General features: G+C 38.6%; 1 protein-coding gene and 2 long non-coding RNA genes across 10 annotated transcripts in view; 1 reads left to right on the forward strand and 2 right to left on the reverse strand.

The window, feature by feature from the left end:
* osbpl1a (oxysterol binding protein-like 1A) overlaps positions 1-5,730 on the forward strand; it is a 28,737-nt gene extending 23,007 nt beyond the window's left edge. For 7 of the 8 annotated variants that reach the window (XM_034880906.1, XM_034880911.1, XM_034880909.1 and 4 more), the window contains 8 exons: positions 719-826; positions 1,471-1,560; positions 2,227-2,353; positions 2,566-2,679; positions 2,769-2,892; positions 2,986-3,076; positions 3,989-4,009; positions 5,010-5,730. In XM_034880906.1, coding sequence (XP_034736797.1) covers positions 719-826; positions 1,471-1,560; positions 2,227-2,353; positions 2,566-2,679; positions 2,769-2,892; positions 2,986-3,076; positions 3,989-4,009; positions 5,010-5,112 — 778 coding nt within the window. In that variant the 3' untranslated portion in view covers positions 5,113-5,730. The remainder of the gene's footprint in view (positions 1-718; positions 827-1,470; positions 1,561-2,226; positions 2,354-2,565; positions 2,680-2,768; positions 2,893-2,985; positions 3,077-3,988; positions 4,010-5,009) is intronic. The other variant, XM_034880910.1, reaches the window with a different exon arrangement.
* A 3,016-nt stretch (positions 5,731-8,746) lies between these two features.
* On the reverse strand, positions 8,747-9,718 carry LOC117950192. Its single transcript, XR_004657832.1, has 3 exons — positions 9,495-9,718; positions 9,300-9,407; positions 8,747-9,011 (listed from the first exon to the last, which is right to left on the reverse strand). It is a non-coding gene; the product is annotated as an uncharacterized LOC117950192 (long non-coding RNA).
* A 1,131-nt stretch (positions 9,719-10,849) lies between these two features.
* LOC117950196 lies at positions 10,850-12,123 on the reverse strand. Its single transcript, XR_004657835.1, has 5 exons — positions 12,102-12,123; positions 11,446-11,575; positions 11,214-11,356; positions 11,008-11,130; positions 10,850-10,904 (listed from the first exon to the last, which is right to left on the reverse strand). It is a non-coding gene; the product is annotated as an uncharacterized LOC117950196 (long non-coding RNA).
* Between the last annotated feature and the right edge of the window lie 2,499 nt (positions 12,124-14,622).

Genomic DNA, 14,622 nt, shown 5'->3' on the forward strand with positions numbered 1-14,622 from the left:
GTATTTTATCTGTTTTTATAATTTTATCTGTTATCAACTGCTCCTTAGCCCTCATTTTGTCCTTTTTGCCAATTGACCAATTTTCCAAATCAATGTTCTTTTTAATTCCCCAAAGTAACATGATTGATGACACACAACTCTCTTTTGCCAAGTAAAAATCTCTACTTTCATTGATTTTGGGATGTCTTATTCAATTTTATATTTATTTGAAAAAAAATTGAAGTGTTTTGGAAATAGTATTGAGTAAAAGTTGACATATTCCAGTCTGTGATTATCCATCAACATCCATTCCTTTAATTTTACTCTAAATAATTCCTAATTTCTGCTTTTTTAACTCAAACATTAGGTATAATTTCCTATAAATTAGGTTTATTGAACATAAATTCCAAAAATAACTGTAAAACTAAAAAATAAGTTAGTGTTACGTAGTGTTAAAACGTAAAACAAAGTGACAAACATTGGCAAAAAGCATCAAAAGTGTTGAAAAAGGGACAAAAAAAAGAAAAAGTTAAAAAGCGTCAACAAAAGTGTTGATTTTCATTTTTGACGGGAAGACAACAAAAGGGTTAATGTTTTATGTAAAGCACTTTGAATTGCCTTTTTGCTGAAATGTGCTATCCAAATCAAGGTGCTATGGTATGCCTAAAGGCTTAAGGCTTGTTTTCACATATGCTACGAAATGGCAGAGATCTTCTTTAAGTCATTGCTTTGTCTCCAGGTACAATGAAGCGTACACGTGGACAAATCCTACATGTTGCGTTCACAACATCATCGTGGGCCAGCTGTGGATCGAGCAGTATGGAAACGTGGAGGTGATCAACCACAGGTAAGAGGACCAGAATAACCCAAGTGTCGGCAAGTACAATATGCACTGGACACTATCAGAATCAGAATCAGAACCAGAACCAAAATCAGGTATGAGGAATTTTTCTCACACTGTGCTTACACATACAAAACAACCAAAACAAAAATATACACACTAATATATATATATATATATATATATATATATATATATATATATATATATATATATATACATACTGTAAACAGAAACAACATAGAGGCATGAGTGCCATGAAGAGTTCAATAAAATTATTAAATGTGGAGCATAGTGCAAAGGATACTTGCATAAATAGTATTATGTTAGTATATAACAATATGAACAGTATGAACCTATGAACAGTTCTGAAATAGGAAATGAGAATGATGAATAAATAAAAAAATAAATAAGTTACGCTCTAAGTTACGCTATAAATTACGCTATACTTTTTTAACGATTGGAGAGTAATGTTGCATATTTGTCTGTATGATACAGTACACAATTACATATTACACATGATCCCCAATTTGGGGAAGTTGGAACACAAAGGTGGAAAAAAAGGGACGGAACAGATGAGGAAGTGTTGTATGACTCAGCCAGCAGAGAGTGAGAGAGTTATCTGCTGTTTTTCTCTTCTTTTCACCCAGAACTGGTGAAAGGTGCTGTCTGAATTTCAAACCGTGTGGCCTTTTTGGCAAAGAACTGCACAAGGTTGAAGGCTACATTCTGGATAAAAGGTATGGCTTATACTGACACATGATGTTCAGAAAAGTCATTCAAATAATGAGAAGTCTTTGGTACCCAGACTTACTATTCTTGTTATGAATGTTGAGGGACACAGTGGAAACACACTGAATTATTTATCCCTGTGAATACTTTTTGAATATTGCAATATAGTATACAGTTTCTGGCTTATGCCTTCCAAAACATATTCCTGTCTGCTCCCATATTGCAAAGCAAATTTGACTAAATAAGTTGTGTAAATGTGCTTCATTTGTAAATCAGGACCTACAAAGTTAATTAGGCAGGGTGACTCCCCCTGAGGACCTTTACAACTTTAAATGAGCCTATTACAAAATCAAATTATGATGCTAATTGTCGTTAAATGTATTTTTCACCATCATAAGCAGCTCTTAATAGACGTGGGCTTAGAGGGAAAGGGCAGCTGGCACGTCACCGAAGCAGATAAAGTAAAACAAACAAAAAACTAAAAGGAGCAGATGGTTCAATCAAAGGAGGACAAGCCGTTTCCAACCCAACGGATCCGATGACTCAGCATGAATGACAAGTCCATGTGCACGACCACGGGAACAAGACTAAATGTGCAACTGCGAGATATTCTGACTGAAATCATCATCTAGTATTTGTGCCTGAACTTATTTACATCTGTGTGTTTCCCACAGCAAGAAGAAGCTGTGTGCTCTCTACGGGAAGTGGACCGAGTGTGTGTATGTGGTTGACCCTGCCGCCTTTGAAGCGCATAAGAAAAGCGACAAGAAAGGGGCAGGCGAGAAAAAAGGCAGCCAAGCGGTATTAGCTATTTATTTTGGGGATTTGACAACAGAGTTCATGGACAAATATCATTTTTTTTCAAGTCAAATAAACTCAATGATATGATGGGATCTTTGCCAACATGTGTAATTGGCTTTACTTTATCAAGAAGCATGCTATCTTGCAGAAAGCATTCTATATATGTAGATTTCTTAGTGCATCATCTGTTTGTCACTTGTGCCGGTGTTCAGGGTTGCAGCGGGGATCAGGAGGAGGTTCCCTCTCCAGCTGCAGACACTGTGGAGATGATTCCTGGCAGCCAGCTGCTGTGGAGAATCGCGCCCCGACCGGCCAACTCTGCCGAGGTCTGACTGATGAATAAGCTTTCATAAGAGCGCAGACATAAAATCAGCCTTTGTCTGTAATGTTATACAAAATTGGTCTGTAATTGCAGATGTACAGTTTCACGTCCTTCGCAATGCAACTGAACGAGCTGCGTAAGGAAATGGAGGGAGCCATCCCGCAGACGGACTGCAGGCTGAGGCCGGACATACGGGCCATGGAGAACGGTGACATCGGTAATAACTGTTGGTAACATGCCTGAACTGAAAATGAAATAACAAAATACTCTAGCAGCAATCTGAAACTCTACAATGTTATTATTCCAATAGACCTCGCCAGCGAGGAGAAAAAAAGGCTCGAGGAAAAACAACGAGCTGCTCGTAAAAACCGCTCCAAATCGGATGAAGAGTGGAAGACGAGGTGAGTTTTAGTTTTGTGTTTATTTTATTCTTTTATGAAACTGGACAGCTCAAACTGTTCTCCTCTCAACAGGCTAATACAGGCAGTTAGTTTTCATGGTGACATAAATGTCATTACGTCTTTAAAACAGAGAGCTCAACACATAGGGTGAAAAGGGGAGCTGCAGCAATGTTTAATACAACACAAATATGGTGAAAACTATGTAAACCTATTCTGATATAACTTCTAAATAAAACGATGCACCTGAAAATGAGCATAATATGAGCACTTTAAGACAATTTAAATTTAGAAAAAAACTTTCACAAAAAATGTATAATTTCGTGGCCCCACCGCAGTAACTCTGAGGACCCCCCAGAAGTCCTGGACCCTCCGTTGACAATATCTGTTCAGCATAAACTATAAGAATTCAATTAAAAAAAGATTTAATTAGAGACGAAACAATATGAAATATGGTAGCTAGTTTAGGCGTAACATTTATTATTATCATTCTTATTTTTGCATAACACAATGAATTATTTAGCTTGGTGCTTGTGAATTGTAAAGGTAGACTATGCGGAGTATGACGTTACAGCAGCATGTTGACCAACCATAGACCCACATTGGTATCGCCTTAGCAACTTATTTACCTCATATTTACCATACACACATATAGGGAGCAGTATCAATATTCTCATGTAATACTCTGCAAGAAAACAAATGAGTGCATTCCCCAAAATGTCAAACATATTATATATATTTTTTGTGTAATTTACATTGACTTTATATGCAGTTTTACTTCTGGCTAAATACAAAAAAAATCATTATTGCCAAAATTCTGTCTTCTTTGTTTCATACTTTCAAATGCTGACGTTAAATCTTAATTTTCCCTTTGACTGACTTGTTTTTCTGTTGCATCCGTGCTTTGATGTTAAGGAGTGCTGCCCTGGGCCCAAGGTTAGAGATGCTCGCTGTTTGATGTGTCTGAAATGTGTGATGTGATCCTGTGATCTTGGAGTGTTTTCCAAGCACTTCTTATTCTCTTGAATTGAAATTGGATCTTTATCTATTTCTATAGTATTTCTTTCTGTTTAGATATAATAGAGAATCACTGATAGAGATAGTGAATAACTGGTAACAGAACCACAGTTTGGAGACAATGTGAGTACTCTGCTCAGGATATACTCTACTCAGTATGAGTCCTCTCTCCCTAAACATTTCTCTCCTTGATGTCATGCAGATAAGATAAAAACAATACAAAAGTAAAAATAGCAAGCCCACAGGGAGTTGGGTTGGGAACCAGAGGGTTGCTTGTTCAAATCCCCGGTTGGGCCAAAGTACGGAGTGTTAGCTGGATCGGTTGCTGGAGAGATGCCACTTCATCTCTTGTGCTCTTAAGGAAGGCACTGTACCCCCCCAACCGCTCAGTGCGCTGCACTGGTCCAGAACTGGCAGCCCACTCACTCATCTCTCTATTTGTGCGTGAAAAGGTCCTGAGTCCTGTGTGTCTCAGGCCTGCGTGTAATGATTACTAACAAAACCAAGTGTAAATTATAAATTTCCCCACTGGGAATCAATAAACCGTATAAACTAGTGTAAAAAAAATCAAACTCCCATGTACACAACTTACATGTAGTAATAGTTAGTTCATATCAATATTTAAGTATAATCCGGACCTATGACAACTTTTTAATATTCAACTTTCATTTTTGCTATTTCTTAATTTCCAGTGTTGAATGATGTGTGATGTGTGTTTTTATGTGTGCATGACGACTCTACTGCAAACAAAAAAAATCTCCCTAACTTGAAATTACCCATAACCTTGTGATGAAGCATGCCTGACCTTCCTTACCCGCTTTCCCTGATTTGTTTAAGTTAGTTAAGTTTTTGACCTGGTGTCACGTTCGTTTAATTGTAGCTCAAACTCAATGCTGATGTGTCTCCACTGTATTTTCAGGTGGTTTCAGCAGGGGCAAAACCCTCACACCAGCACCCAGGACTGGCTCTTTTCTAGTGGATACTGGGACAGGAAATACAGCCAGCTGCCCGACATTTACTAATGGACATTTCCTGCACAGAGAAATGATTACCATACAGTGTCCTTTGTACAGAGCAGCATTACAAGCTTTTGTTTTGTTTTTGTTTTTTAAATGAAATACCTACAATAACTACAAGCAATATGCAAAGAGTGTATTTAAACTCTGTGGCCTTAATCTACATTATGATGGTATAATTAAGCATACAAACGTCAATAATCCATATTTCAAAGGTAGGAAATGTAAAGTAGTTTGACAATGCTTTGAAATTTGAAATTGAAATTTGTATTCACATTGAGACCGGTTTGTTTCTGTTGATAATGGACTTTTAGCACGCACAGCGGAGAGGTGCTGATGTACAGGGCTTCATGGTTTTATTGTCCATCTGTCTTCTTTTAAATGTCCATAATATTGTTTTGACTCTAAATGTTTATATGTATATATACTTTACACAAATTCAACGATCAGTGACCTCATCAAGTCATTCACATTCCCTCCTGACTACATACTTACAAAACCACTAGCAGTTAGTACATATTAGGGTTGATATGGATGTTGTTCCTCTTGATGTATATTGCCTTGTAAAAAAAAAAAAAAAAGAAGAAGTGAGTTTTGTGTTGTCCACTAAATCATGTGTCTGCTGAGCTCTGAACACACAAGAATTGACTTTTGCAAAGAGGTTTATTTCTATTTTTACTATGGGGGTTATAAGGTGACATGGTTTAAAAACTGTTGGATTTTCAGGCATTTTGCCTCCATATAGAGCATTGAAAGTGTTTTATTGGAAACTACAATATACAAAGTAAAACATTTTAGCTTTTTCATGTATGCTTTACCATAAATGTGAAAATATGCATGGGTCCCCGGATGGCTTGGTTGGTGGAGCGGGCGCCCACATGTAGGGGTTTACTTCTCGATGCAGCGGGCCAGGGTTTGGCTCTGGCCTGTGGTCCTTTTCTGCATGTCATTCTCCCTCTCTCTCCCCTCTCATTGTTTCATCTGTCCTGACAAATAAAGGCCAAAAATGATCAAAAACTAATCTTCAAAAAAAAAAGTGTGCATGCACGCTGAAAATATAGTGTAATCTGAATCAATATTCAGTGTAACAAAGGCCTGTGTCCAACTCCCAACCTGGAATAAGTGGACCCTTTTTAAATAAAAGATATGGACTTGACAGCTGAGTTAGCAGAGTTCTCATAAACAACAATGTAAAAATATCCTGAAGCAACATTGGTACTTTGTATCTTTTTGCCTTTGTCCTGTAGCACATAAGAAGAGATTTTAAGTTTCTTTATGTGTGTACCATGGTCAGGGGTGTCGGGACTAGTGTGATAAAGGGTGCCACAGTGTCCTAATGTGAGGAGGGCCCATAAAGATGCTTGAATAACTAGCTGTGGATGCGGGGAGGGGCCAATAGAGAATGCCCTTCCACAGGGCCCAAGATGTCGTGCTACACTCCTGACCATGCAAATAACATCAAATGTTGTTGGGCAGATGGGCAATAAGAAGCAAAGTGAAGAAACCTGTGCTATGATCAGGGGATAATGATAATATTTTAAGTGGCCAGTGTATGTGCTAATGGAGGTGTGATTTACAAGTAAAGGAATGGAATTGAAATTAAGTATCTTATATAGCCATCCATTATAAAAAGAAAGCGAGAAGTGTAACTTATAGCATTAGTAGCTTTCTCGGCACAATACATAAATAAGTCACTACGGCGCATCTATGGTAGGAACACCCTGCGGCGGAAACTACAAAAGCTAAATGAAAGCTGCTAATTTTGTAGCTAACTAAAAGTGGCAGGGTGTTAAAATTACTCCAAAAGAGAAGGCTTTAGCAAAATACTTCAGTGTGTTGATTAATTTGCAATAACCTGTCAAGAAAACAGTCCCGTTGTTTTGCTTTTACATGATAAAAGCAGTTTTGGTCACAGCTAAATGCTAAGCTAGCACTTGTTGTCAGTGAGTAAGCGGTAGCTAAATCTTACCGGTAAGGACACGCAAACAAGGCAAGTTAAAAGGTGTTAATGACCGTGAAGTAATGTGCGCATACTAACAGGATAATGCTAATTTTGTTTTAATATACTATATTTTACACTCCTATAGAAGCATACATGGTGCTGAATATAAAACATAGCAAATGGTGTACATGTGAGCACTCAGTGTAGGAATGAGTGTGTACTGTTATTTTGTTAATTTGTTACTTTGTTTTTCAGGCTGAATGCAGGGCAATTTTATTAAACTGATTTTGTTACGCTAGCAAACTAAAAGTGTCAGGGGGGCTAATATTCCTCCGAAAGAGTTGCCTCCGCGTATTACTTAAGTGTGTGTTGATTCACTTGTAATAATCTGTAAAGATAAGTCACGTTGTTTTGCTTTCAGCGTTACATGATAAAAGCAGGTTTAGTCCCAGCTAATATGCTAAGCTAGCACCTGTTGTCAGTGAGTTACGGTAGCTAAGCTAAGTATATATCTGCGGTAAGGACAGCAAAGGAGACGCTAACAAGGCAAGTTAAAGTGTTTTAATGACTTTGTGAACTGAACAGGTCAATGTGTATATATATATATATATATATATATATATATATATATATATATATTTTACACTCCTATAGCAGCATTCACATTGCTGAATGTAAAGCAGAGCAAATGATGTACATGTGAGCACTCAGCACACTCTGTGTAGTGATGAGTGTACATTTACTGATATTTTATTAATTTGTTTTTCAGGCTAAATGCAGGGCAAGTTCATAAAAAAACGAGACTAATGTAACTGCATCTTCGGCTGTTATTCTTCACACAACATGGTAAGTGAAAGAGTTATTTCAGCTGACAAACAATGCTGCCTTGTATACTGTATGTGTTTCAATTCTCACCCATTTAGTCCTGTTCAGGGTTACACAAGGCTGCAGCCTATCATAGCAGGTCTTTAATTAGGAGACACACATCCCAGGCAGGTCATGGGTACATTACAGCTCACACATAATAAAGCCAGCTACCACATACCACAAGTACAATAGCAGATTGGCTTGTATGCCAGTTAAATGAGTTTTAGGAATGTCCTGTTGTAAAGCCACAGACACTGTAAGTGTGTGTGCTGTTTTTTTTGTTTGTGTTTTTGTGGTAAAATGAACTGCACCGGTCTAATATTGTGCTTATAAAAATATAGATAACTGGTGGTCAAAAACAAAATCATGTTATTATTTTGTGTGGCAATTCTAAGGAAAAGCTGCCCTGCATTATTATATACAGAATACAGAATATAGCTTTTAAACATCTAGAACTTGTGGAAGTTACAGCATGAATCCAGATTGTTCCAGTATTTCATACATTCATACAGTCCAAGCCATTTTGTATGGTTGCCCATTGCACGTAATAGATTCTTAGATGTCTAACGCTAACCAATAAGACCACTTTACAAGATTCTCCTTTTAAAGTCCTCTTTAATCATTAAAACGTCAACTGAAGACAGCTCATTGAGTTACATTAGCTTAATTAGCTGGCTACAGTGGGTTAAATTTACTAGCAATAGATGTCATTTCAGCTGACACGTTAAACGGTAGTGAGTGGTAAACATGACCTGTAATCATTATAAACTGCACATGTGCTGTGCGAAAACGGAAAGCTTTAGCAACAGTAGCTTGGGGGGGGGGATTTCAAATTAATTTCTGTGGGTTTTTAACTAAGCCTGTCTGCATGATCTGCATGATATGACTTTGTAATGATACAGAAGCGCCTGTGCAGTGAAAGAAGTTGTTGTGTCACCCGTTTAATAACCTTAGTCTCCAGGGCAACTATTAATGCTGACAGGGTCAACAACCCTGGATCCTTTTTCAAATGCAACCGGTATTCCATTAAGCTTCACATTTTGTAAGCAGCCTACAAAATGGCGAGGGCAGGGTGCTCGTTTCTGCTTTTTTGTCCCTGAATGTAGAAGAAGAAAAGCGGAAAGAGAACTTTCCACCATCAGTACTTTTCTTTAATGTATTTGTTAAACTATTCATATGTTAGGTGAGTATATTTAGTTGTCCTTAATATACTCTAATGCAACTGTACGCATACATATATACAGTATATACGGATGTGTGTGTCTACATACACTTCTTTTTTTATCATGTTTTGCATGTTTGACGTAGATACAAAACCGAATAAATACAACGATAAAAAGCTGATATTCCGAAAGATATTCTGCGACATGTTTGGTGGATTTACCTCTTATGTAAAGTGTATCCAGTGTTGTTGAGGTGGAGGTGAAGGGGGCGGCTTTCTGCTGAGAAGTGGAGCCCATCACTAGTTTGAAAACGTCACGTTGTTTGGACACTAGAGGACAAAAGCACGAGAGTTCAAAATCTATAGCTACTCTTGTATCATCACATCTGTGTGAAGTGTCGGCACGAGAAGTCGTACCTGAATCCTGGTGAAACTTTCCATCACAGAGGCTTTTACGGGGAGTCACTGAGACAATGACAGTCCTGTCACCATCAGTCACTATGACACCCACCTGGTAAAATATCACAGTCACTAAATATCATGGGTTGATCATTTAATGCTGAATTTCTTTTGACATGCTGCCCGATCAGCTGGCATTGTTCATTCTTATAAGGATTTACCTTGTTCTCCTTTAGAAAGACATTAAGAGAGAAGTCCTGTCAGGTATTGAGGACGCAGCTCAAAGGCCATCATAAACTCAGAGCCAATGGTGAAGTAATTCTCTAAAACAGAAATAGTCTTTATGAGACTCAGGGTCTGCTTGGTGTAAATGGCACTCATACGCCACACTGACAACAGGTAAATACATCAGGATTCATGCAATTTGTCAAACCCAAGATGATGTGACCGCCGCCAAAGTATGTCCCGATCTCTGCGAGCACATCGAAGCAGGGTAAAGTTTTGTAGCTTGCCTCAGGGTGCACCATTCATTTTGAAGTTTCGAATACAACCAGTGACACTGTTCATGGGAATGTTGTGTTCCTGTGGGAGGACAGGAAGAGAAAAGAGAAGAGGCTTAATATGTAGTCGTTAAGACTAGAAAAGAGCTATATAAGATCAGCCCATTTACATTTTACATTTGACTCAGAGGTTTCACCGTGTGCGTGTGCGTGTGTGTGTGCGTGTGCGAAATGCCACTGTCAAGCAGACAATCACGGTTGTGCTCTGCGTTGCGGCGAGGTGTAGTAAAAATATTAGATGTGCATGTGGAGCTACAGCGCAGGGTCCGGCGAAGGGTTTGTATCTACACGTACTATTGTACGTGTATTGTATGTACCAACGGTGTTGATTTACCGCAGCAGCATACATTGGCCTTTATAAGGTTCATGTGAATAAATAAATAGATGGATGGATGGCGGAAAAAACATTTTATTCATGTTTTTTTATTAGACAACATACCCAAATGGATACCCAAACCATAACGTTTCGGAAAAACATTGTTATAATTTCTACATCTTCAGGAAAGAACACGTTTTTTTTACTGTATGTATGTATGTAACTACAATAACCTGTGATTGAGGTCCTGTTGTGGCAGGGTGTAACTGAGCCAGCTGTGCTCCCCAGAGAGCTGCCATTCACCCCGGTGTGCTGGCCGGGATTTACACTGGCTGCCTGCCGGAGCCTGAATCTGACACACCGCAGAGAGTTACCTGCATCACCATCTATATAATTATTATTAATTATAACAGCAGTCTGTGAATTATAATGGTGCTGTAGAAATAATGGCTCACGGGTTTGTGTTTCTTGGGCCTTTTTAACGCAGGTGTGTGTAGCAGCTCTACCGTTGAAAATGAGCTTAGATCAGCAGGTATAAAGCGCTGCTCAGGCCTAAATAAACATAAAGTCATGAAATTATAAGAGAAAGGGACAAATATTATCTGTATTAGAACATCTTTGGCATTATAAATGACCATTTCTAATGTTTCCAAACCTCCTTGTGTAGAGGTTAGTGATGCAGCCTTTCAATTTCCCTCCTTGCAAATGTTAATCCTCTGTCCTGCTATGGGGTGATTGTCCCTCAATGACTTTTACATTATTGATGCTGAGCTCTAACCTGAGAAAATCAAGACTAGTTCAGTAAAGGTTCCATAAAATTCAAATTAAGTTATAAAGGTACAATAATATGACAAATCTTACCCTGTTGGCCTGCATACTGCAGACAAATAGTGCCAGCTTCCATCATTGTACCTTTTATCCGACCTGAAGGTATAATTATCACTATTAAATACTACGTAGCCATCAGCCAGTGACAGCTACAGGTCAGGGACAGAGATGGAGCCCTGCAGGAGATTGGAGAAAATAATAGTCATTATAAGCATTAGCTTTTGTTTCTCGTGTTATAGCAGGATGTGAGCCGCGCAGGGTATACCTGAGACCTGCTCCTGAGAAGAGCACCATGTCTGTCTGTGCTCCTGAAGCCCAAAGAGACTCTGACTGGCCCCCCAGACAGACAGGTTATCAACAGACAGAGCTGAAAACAACCTGGTTGACCGAACACCCTGCATAAGCCACAAACCAGTGTTGGAAGATATATTCAGATCCTTTAGTCAAGTAAAAGTACTCATACCACACTGTAGAAATACTTAAGCACAAGTGTAAGTCCCGCATTGAAAATGTTACTTAATTCAATGTATGTAAGTATCATCAGGAAAATGTACTTAAAGTATTATAAGTAACAGTACTCAATGGAGAAAAATTCTCACATTTTAGAACCTGTAAACAATTAAATCAAGTGAATGCGTCCACATGGTACAAGCCTTCCGTTATTGCGGACACACGCACAATCACGCAATAGTCTTAATCAGCTTTGTAATTCATTTGGCAATCGCTTGAATGTAACGGAAGTTTATTAATACTATCACAGAGTTGCGCTCTGAGGCTTTAAGTACAGTACTTGAGAAAAGTACTTAGTATTCATTCCACCACTGCCAAAACAAACCAATATCAGAATATATTCTCAGTGATCATACCTACGCATGAAGCTGAGCAGCCATGAATCCGGTACCTCTCTTTTCGGCGGTTTACCAGTAGTGAGACTGGACATCCAATCCATCCGTCAAATAAATTAATCCTCCATTTAAAATTGATCTTTGTTTGAGTGATCTAATATCAATTAATAAAATCCTGAAATCAATATTTTAATATATGCCCTGTCACTATGAATGTGGGGAATTGACCTCCACGTTAACCTGGTGCATTATAAAAAATAGTTGGTGGTTGCTCCATGCGTGTACAATTTACAGCAAAAGTTCTCTGAGAATGTCTTTGATAAACAAGCAAAACTAAAATTTCCCCTAACTTCACTGAAATGTAATCAAATCGACTCAAATTGAGGATACCCAGCCCTAATCTAATGAGCTAAATAGTGAATGCGTCTGTTTTGTTACTTCTGTCTGAGCTGTGACGGTAGACCCCCGATGTAATAACTCAGGAAGTTTGTTTGTTTGTGATCTGTGGAGACCTGCTGTGGTCCGTATCGCACAATAAACCTGTCTGCAATAGTAATTGCAAAGTGTTTGTCCTGAGACAGGACACATCATTTTTAGTAAAACAGTTTGGATTCAGAAAGCTTGGACTGCTTGATTGCCATTATGTACAGTATTTCAGATCATCTTACAAACAGTGACACTTTTTCACCACTCTGAACTCTGAGCTCCTGGCCTGCTTGCTGTCCTTGAAGCACCAGGAAGCCTCTCTCCACAAACACACAGATAAAAAGATTCCTGTAGTAGCAGATAAAACACAAATCATATCAGATGTTTAGTATCATGTGTATCCAGTTCAATGTTCCCATCCACTGTATTTTACTGATATTTCATCTTCATTTTGTAGAGCATTCAGCTGCTATCTGTAAGAGTTGGACTGGTGCTTCTGCAAATGCGTCGCATTCGTCCGAAGTCAGCCTTGGAGGGATTGTTTTGATGGCGAATGAGAAGCATATCGACGGCTGTAAATGATTTTATATCTTCAGGGAGGACAAAGCTCAATGTGACTTTTTCCGTTGAAAGTGGTGGCAACTGAGAGCTGGGAGAAGAACAATTGAGATTGGAATTATTGGTGTAAGTATGTATTTAAAACACGATGAATTATTGTGTTTTATTTCTTGGGCCGCTTTAGAGCAGAAACAAGCTGTGAACCCAAGACTGAGCAGCGGGTTGTTAAATTTGCTATCTGGTGCTTGGAATAGAGTGTAAAGTAGGTGTCGACTGAAAATGGCACCGTGAGAATGAACCAAAACATTACAGTTGCAGGTCAGAATTCCCAAACAATAGAGCGTAAATACACTCTAAGGCTACTTAGAGCTGATAGGAATGACTGAATCAGATGATGATGGTCTCTGGGTTAAACACTACGAGGTACACCTTTCACTACATAAATTGTATGTTTACGGCGGCATTGAATCAAGTCTGACAGGCAAGAAATAAGTTGAAAAGCACACTTTACCCTATTAACAAAGGTTCTTGTCTCCTCTATCACATCCTTGATTCTCCTGATGCTTTCTGTCATGCTGGCAGTAGGAGGCATCTTCCCACTGAGAGCCTCAACTTGTGTGATTTTGTCTTTCAACACAGGAAGGGCTGTGTTCAAGTTTTTCACTGAACAGACACAAAAGACAAAGAAATAACAACATGATTATATTCAAGCTGCCGGAAGACAATTAGTACTTAAAAAAAAAAATCTAACAACAGAGACTACGTGTACTACTTTAAGAAAGTGGCTGATTTCTGCTATCAAATACTTACATGCCTGGTCTGCATCAACCAACATATCTATATTCACACTGACATTGGTCAGAGTTATTCTCTCCACTTTCTGACTGATATTTTCTATTAATTTCATCCTAATTAATAGAATCCAAAGTATATTAGTCGTAAGTTTGGATGAATGGTCATTTACACACTGAAGAGAGTGTGTGTTGGAAATGGACCTATGCAAAAGCCTTATGTACCCGGAAGGTTTAGGTATTGAAGATTAAGTTAAGAATGCCATTCAAATGTGTTTTATTTATTCCTGAGACGATATTAAATGCATTTCTAATAGTAGCTTTGTACAATCACATGGGAATAAAAATTACTTTTTGAAAGGCGTCAGAACAATTTCATGTGGGTCACTGAAGGATTCCTTGACATTGTTTCGCAGCACCCTACATTAATGCTACATTAGGTGCTACATTACCTGAGTGATAGCGCCATCTGTCTGGTTATGGAAGGAAGGATCACAGAACTATTTTGTGCTGTGTGTCTTCTCATGGAGCTGACTGTGTCCGTCTTGCCTAAACTCTGAGCTTTTCTCAGTAGAGTCAAAAACCGGAGCAAAGCAAAGCAGAAACAACACAGTACTGCAAATCAAAGATATATTCCACTGCATTATATCTATCCAGTGAGCCATGTTAACAGTGAAAAAGCCTCCATCTCTCTCAGAAAGCTCCTCCTTCTCTCCCCAGGTAAACCCTGCAGCAGGTGAACCCTGGAGCTTATTTTGTGAGACACAAAGAAAAGAGGGACGGTAAGAAACTGTATTCGTTAATGAGTGTAAGCTAGTGCAT

This window comes from Etheostoma cragini, chromosome 9, assembly GCF_013103735.1.
Source record: "Etheostoma cragini isolate CJK2018 chromosome 9, CSU_Ecrag_1.0, whole genome shotgun sequence".
Classification (NCBI taxonomy): Eukaryota; Metazoa; Chordata; class Actinopteri; order Perciformes; family Percidae; genus Etheostoma; species Etheostoma cragini.